General features: G+C 37.8%; 1 protein-coding gene across 1 annotated transcript in view; it reads left to right on the plus strand.

Moving 5' to 3' along the window:
• The window catches only part of IGF2BP3 (insulin like growth factor 2 mRNA binding protein 3), a 114,536-nt gene extending 107,848 nt beyond the window's left edge, over positions 1 to 6,688 (plus strand). Inside the window, exons 13-15 of the mRNA XM_064674993.1 lie at positions 1,569 to 1,700; positions 3,027 to 3,140; positions 4,077 to 6,688. Coding sequence (XP_064531063.1) covers positions 1,569 to 1,700; positions 3,027 to 3,140; positions 4,077 to 4,178 — 348 coding nt within the window. The 3' untranslated portion in view covers positions 4,179 to 6,688. The remainder of the gene's footprint in view (positions 1 to 1,568; positions 1,701 to 3,026; positions 3,141 to 4,076) is intronic.
• The last annotated feature ends 285 nt before the right edge of the window (positions 6,689 to 6,973 follow it).

A 6,973-nucleotide genomic window follows, 5' to 3' on the forward strand; every position in this document is an offset into this window, starting at 1 on the left:
GTACTAGCACAGTCAATGCTCCTGAGTATGCTGGTCTTGTGAAGGAGAGGGATTATCTCTTGGGGCTTCCTTCAGCTCCAGCCCTTGTAAGTCTTTTAACTAGTCTTTAAGCAATGCCCCCTTGACTAAGATGGGCAGAGGCAGAGCTCAGTCCTTCCTTTTATTGCCACTGCTAACCTGAAGCATGCCTTATGGTCAGGACCAAGCCTCATTAGTGCTCTCCTTAAGCTCTGTTTAAGAAGGGTGTTCTTTCTCTTTGAGGGTAGGCTGTTGTTTTTTGGGCACCAAGAATGTAAACTGGTGCTCAACAACTTGAAGAGGGAATAGCTGCTGCTCAGGTGAGTAACCAGCTCTTGGAGAGTCAGCGTCATCCTAGAGGCTGAGTTTGGCTTCCTTTCCTTAGTACATTGTGCTCTGCTGTCTGATTTGTGTCTGTGGTGGCCACAACAGCTGCGCCCCTTCTTCCTCAGCTGCAGTAGCCTGAGGATGTTGCAGTATGCAGGGCTAGTTATTATCAAGGCAATGGGAAGAGAATATGCCACTGTTTACAGCCTCTGGTGCTGTGCTCCCTAGAGATTAGGCATATCCATTACACCAATATTCAGGGAACAGTGCATTGCCTTGGATTGGGGATGTGCAAGCGAAGTGGAATCTCGTGTAGACAGCGTACTTCAGCTGCCATTTTGCTGTGAAGCAGCTGCAGCCTTAAAGACTTTTCAAGAGCTGAAAGATTTGGGATGTTGGAAGAACATCTACAACCCTTTAAAAGTCCACATCCCACCTTGCTTTATAATTCAGCAGTAATGTGTGTTCTTTTGAAGCACAGAAGAAGATCTGGTTACCATTTCTCAAGAACTTACTCATTAATGGCAGGGAATAAGGAAATAAATATATTTAAAAATCAGCAAGATTTACAAGCTTAGTCTTGATGGACATTCTTCTTGTTACCTGGCACTTCTGTGTTTCCGAGAAAAAGGAACTATGTGCTGGTTGGAGTAATACTGTTCCTGTGGTACTATTTAGATCTAGGCAGATAGATTTTTCACTTTAGAAAATTGAGCAAGTTCAGGTTTATTTATTTTTAAACAATATGTTGTAATGGATTGTAAAAGCAAGCTGTTTGTGCTAATTGGAGTCTTTATCCCATGACTTGTTGGGGGTGTTATGGCTTTGTTTGTTTAGCATCCTTAAAAGAATGGGTTACTGAGTCAATTAATTGCATTCTGTGCTTCTGGGTACAATAAAAAAGCTTCAGCTAGACAGTTGCTCTCTCTACCGCTCTTTACCTCTACAGAAATGCAATAGTTTCTTTTAAAAGCAATAGTTCTACTGAATAGCAGAATAATGATTCCTTTTAAAATGTTGTTTGATTCCCTGGTTTGTCATTCAGTCTTTAAAGCTGGACAGTGGTGCTTCCTAGTTTGGTACAATAACTTCTTTTAGAAAAATAATGTATTTATTAGGGAAAACACTGTGTCAGGATTGCGTACTGAGAACCTTTCTGTGGAATTTCTTGACGTTAACTAGATCCCGATAAGCACATTCTCTAACTGAAAGCATTTTTGCAGGCTCAAGGGAGAATCTATGGAAAACTTAAAGAAGAAAATTTCTTTGGACCTAAAGAAGAAGTGAAACTTGAGGCTCATATAAAAGTGCCATCCTATGCTGCTGGTAGAGTTATTGGTAAAGGAGGCAAAACAGTAAGTAGCTGAAATAAAACTTTTAACATTGCTCAGTTACATTTCTTACTTCAGTGTGCACATACACATATATATATATACATAAGGCTTAAACTTTTAGCTAATCCTTTGACGTTACATTAAAGCAGGAGCTATTTCCTTAGCTGTACTTGTTAGGCTTTCCTTTCTTCTAGTGTGGATTCAAAAGAAGCCAATCTCAGAATGATTTCTTTTATCTAAAAAAAGGCAGGGGAAAAAAAGAAATAAATAGTCTAACGAAAATCGATAGCCCCAGTCAGATCTGCAGGGCTTTTATTAGTAGAAATGTAGTTCTTCCATTTAGAATGAATATGTTCCCATTCAAGATCTGCTTTTGTGAACCTTGGCTTATGTGCCAGATTTTGCTGTCCAAAAATGAGTGAAAACATAATTTCTAAACAAGTGGTAGGAAATTAAGACATGTTCAGACCTCAGTAGTACAAAAAACCCTGTGTCTACTTTTGTTTCAGTTTAATTGGTGGCATTTCTTAGGCTTAGTTTATTGTATAAAATAACGTCACTGAAATTTTTCACTCACGAAAAGGTGCTGGTGCTCTAGTATTTTCATATGGTTATTAGTCAGGAGCTAGATGATATTTGCAAAGAAATGGTTCAGTCTTGTGTGTCCATCCTTGAGTACAATGAGGTCTTTAAGTTCAGTGTCAGAAGACAATGTGGCCGCTTCCATTACTTGCAGTGGTAAGAGGTTTAAGGACAAACACATCTGAGAAGCTGTTCATCTAAAACATTTTTAATAAAATAATGCTGTGCATTTCTAAAATAAAATGAGTGTAAATGGGACAAAGGCTTTAACCTTACCTGTACTTAACACTATAGAAGCCAATAAGCTACTGAAAATAATTTGAACAAATAGAACTTCTCATTGTTCTGTTTGAAGTTCTCCATCTTGTGGAGGTTTTTCGAGGCAAAGCATATAAATACTTTGGCATTTTTCTTCTTGCTACATTATATGAGTTTTCTGACCTTACACTTTTAAACTCAACTGTAAACACTGTGGCATCTATTTGCTTTTTTAAAGTCATGTATTTAACACCTTCTGTGTGTTGTATTTAGTCTTTAAAACACTTCTACAAATCCAGAGAACTTGGTGCTAATTTATGGTAAGAGACACAAGAGGCTCATCTTGCAGAATGCACACTGCTGCATAAGGATGCTTTGTGTTAGTGAGGGGTGGTTTTTAAGTGTAACTTAAGAGAAAGATGTTTCTGTGGGCAGTATCTTTGAGGCTTGATTGTTGTGGAATATTTGTTAGTTTAAGACTTTCTGAATTCTGGTCTCTATTTATAGGTAAATGAGCTTCAAAACTTGACAAGTGCAGAAGTTGTAGTCCCTCGTGACCAGACACCTGATGAAAATGATCAGGTGGTTGTGAAAATAACTGGTCACTTCTATGCATGCCAGGTAGGAGGACTGAAATGATCTTCTGTATTAGCTTGATGTTTCCATGTTCTTTCTTTTATAACCATGTGGTGGAAGATTTTGGAAGGAACCAAGGGGTGGAAGATTTTTACTTGGGATACAGAAAGCACTGCTTGCCAGGCTCCTCTGCTTGTCTTGCTGCAATAAACTTTACTCGTGCCTGTGAGAGATTTATAATAATAAATCTGCGTGGTTACATATGTAAAACAATCTCTTTAAATTCTTCTGTCAATATATGTTGGCTCTGGCACTGCTAAAACTTTCAAAGCAAAAGAAAACCCAAGTTGTGATTGGACTGAAATTCAGAAGGAATTAAGACACAGGCGATATCATGGTATTTGGCAAGAACTGCCCCCAGATATGCAATTTGTCTACATTGCCCAATCTGTTGATTTAATATCATAAAGAAAAGGATCACAAGATTCCTTCCCTCACTTAAGTCTTAACTCAGACCAATTGCTTTTGATATTTTGCTACAGGTGACTTGTATTTCAGAAAGGAGATGGGATGGGAGGGGGCTGGGAAATTATGTAAGTCTGACCTTCTGGATTCCCTGGTGTATAAAAAAATTTGTACACTATTAAAACAGTGGTTCTTATAAAACATTAGTATCTCCAGAGGAGTAAAATGAAGGTAGCCTGTAGATTCAGTCTTAACATGGGTAGTCATCTTCCTATGCTCATGCTTTCTATATTACAGATGTGAAAATTGACCATGGCAGGTAGTTGTGGTAGGTGGAAAAAGAAGAATTAAATTTTAAGTTGTACATCAGGATAACCCAAGTGTATTTTAACTAACAAGTAATCATTGGTCATGCCATGTTTTCTTAGTGCCAATAGCATCTATTGTTGGTTGTAAACAGCGTTCACTGCAGCATGGCGTCATGATGGGCTGTTTTTTCTTCTTTGTGTCCTTCAGCTTGCTCAGAGAAAAATTCAGGAAATACTGGCTCAGGTAAGAAGGCAGCAGCAACAGCAAAAAACATTGCAAAGCGGACAGCCTCAGCCAAGACGAAAATAAAGGTTTAGGAAATGGCCCATCAGAGACAGATGCCAGACCAAAGACAGACTGTGCGACAGAGAGACGGGTGGTGAGCACCTGTTGAAGTTATGCAGAAGATCCACCAAGCCAATCACCTGTTCGAGGACCAGGCAACCGTTGAACGCTGTCTCTGAGAATGTATTCTTTAGGCTCTCTCAAACTTTTGAAACCCAGCTTTAAAATAAGGACCCCTTCACTTCCCTTTTGTTCTATTCTCACAATTTAACATAAACTCGTTAGTCTTTTTTATTGTTCTTATTATTCCCCAACAATTTTAGAACTTGGTTTAATGAAGCTTTCTCTTCTGAGTTCACTGGTTAAAAAAAAAGAAAAGAAAAAACCAACAAAAAAAAAAGAAAAGGCATTGCTCTTATAGGTCCAGTTGTAAAAGAAGAAACACATTTGGAGGGTGGGATTGTGGGTGGGCTTGGGTTAGAGCAAGGGTATTGACAAGAGTTTAAGTGTTAGTCCCAATGTTGAAACAAGTGGCATTTTTTAAAAATAATTTGGTTGCATTTTTACATAACACTGCCATGAATAACCTAAGGGAAGTGTTGAATGGTGTTGGCCAGGGCATAAAAAGATAAATATGCATTTTACTAAACTACCTCAGGCATTTAGTACCTCAATGAGAAATTGTTCCTTTTTTGCTTTTTTTTTTTTGGTATTTTGTATACTTTATAAAGCTAATAGTTCTTGAGCATTTTATTTTTTTAAAAAAAATTAAAATTTGATCAGCCACCAGCCAGGAGTACTACAGACTTATCGGGGAAAAATATAGTAGAGCACTTCTAGCTGCTGGCTGATGGGAGTAAGGTGGGTAAAAAAAACACAGCCTCAGATTTCCTGAGGGCTTCAACACCATCATTTGTTTAAAAAAAAAATTCAGTGAATGTTCAAAAGATAGTGAATGATGCCAACATTCTGATAGCAGCAATGCCGTTTAGTTTTCTTTTAAGATGGGATGAAAAAGTTTGTGACGGTACTTTTTTGGGAACAGGACAAGGAAGTGATGGCAAGAGGCTGGGGTTGGGGGAAAAATTTAGAAGGCTGCAAGAGGCTGAATTTTTTTTTTGTGCTACTTGATTGAATGCATGAACCCTTTGTGCCTTTGACCATCACTACCTAATAATGCTACATTTAACCATTTGCAGCCCATTTGGACTTTGCCATTTTGTTCAAAGAGCAAGCTTCATCTTCAGTTTGATAGAACACTTGATCTGCTAGAGCATATTTGAGGCCAGGATGGTCTCTGCTGTCTGCAGATCACATCATACTGCTTTCAGTTACCACGATGGGGGAAGGTCAAACAGTGTTTGATCACATTGAAAGATAATGAAAGGCTAAGTTTACATATCCAGCCGCTGTTATGGGCCACACTAAGCCACTTTGAAGGTTTTAAAAATGATTACAAGAAAACAAAACAACAACCTCTCTAGCCTGGCTTATAATAGATGCAGCAGGATTTATGCACGTTCTGCAACCAACCATTAGAGAAGAACAAAAAATCTCAAAAGGCAGGGATAACAGGAAAGTTACCAAATTTTATAATTTCCAAATGTAATTTGAATGATGATTGTGGTAATAGTGACACATTCAAGTTTCTACAATAAACTTCAGTCTACCTCAGTTTAAGAAAAAAAAAATGTGGCAACACATGGTGCATAAAGACTGCTGTGTGTGTGTGTGTGCGCGTGCGCGCCTGTGTGTGTGTGGTCGACAGAGCCATGCTATTACCTCTGAACCTTTTTTGTGATGTTTTTTTGTGCATGAGATGATCAGAATCACCATGCTGCACTGATTTGAGGGGCACAGCGAGCAAAAAACATTTGTTTCATCATTTTGTTATCTACCTCTTAGGTTCATGTTGAGATAGAGGCATTACTACATAGACTAGATAATTTTCCCAAAGATCATTGTTGTACAGATTAGGTAATTTTGAAAATGGTCTGAAGTGTTTTTCCTGCATCTCTTCTTTACTAATTGGTTTAAAAACCACAAACTTATGTTGTAGTTTTAGCAAAGAAAAATGAGTTTCTTTTCCTTTTTTGACAGTGACCTTCATCTAGCCTTTAGGATAATTTTTTTTCTTACAATGAATTTAAAATTACTGAAGTATGAAAAGTACATAGCATTTTAAATTTTGTTGAGGCTTAAGTAAGTCAGTCTGATGTTCCTTTCTTAACATTTGAGAAGGATTTGACTTCATTATTTTCCATAAAAAATTACTTTACAGATAGGCGCTGCATTTACATCTGCTGATTTAAATACTGTCATCTCTCTGAAATTTCTAGACTTAATATGGTAATTCATGTTTTTCTTTTCAATTGAGACTTGGTAATTTGGAGTATTTGGGAATAGCTAGAAAGTAAATGCTGTAAATGATTTCAATATCCACAAAGTATGGATCATTTTTCATCTGTAATGTGCCCCCCAATGCAGCTCTACTTGCCAGATGCCTCTGAATGGAATAAAGAGTTTAACTCCTATCATCAGATAAAGTTGTGTGGTGTTTTTTTAAATTAATGAGGCATAGGGACAGACTGTTCTAAATATTTACGGTGCTTTGATCAAGTTGTTTTCTGTCCACAATAACAACTGGATAAGGATGAATTGTCACCTACAGGTATTCCATAGCTGCTAGGACAACCACGTTACAAAGTCTGCACTTCCCAACATAAGCAGTGACTTCTGTGGCTTATAATTCATCTTCTCCCTCCCATCTAACAATGCCATACAGTCTGTAGTAGAACCTATAGTTCGGGGTTTGTCTT

The sequence above is a fragment of the Pseudopipra pipra genome, chromosome 1, assembly GCF_036250125.1.
Source record: "Pseudopipra pipra isolate bDixPip1 chromosome 1, bDixPip1.hap1, whole genome shotgun sequence".
NCBI classification, from domain to species: Eukaryota; Metazoa; Chordata; class Aves; order Passeriformes; family Pipridae; genus Pseudopipra; species Pseudopipra pipra.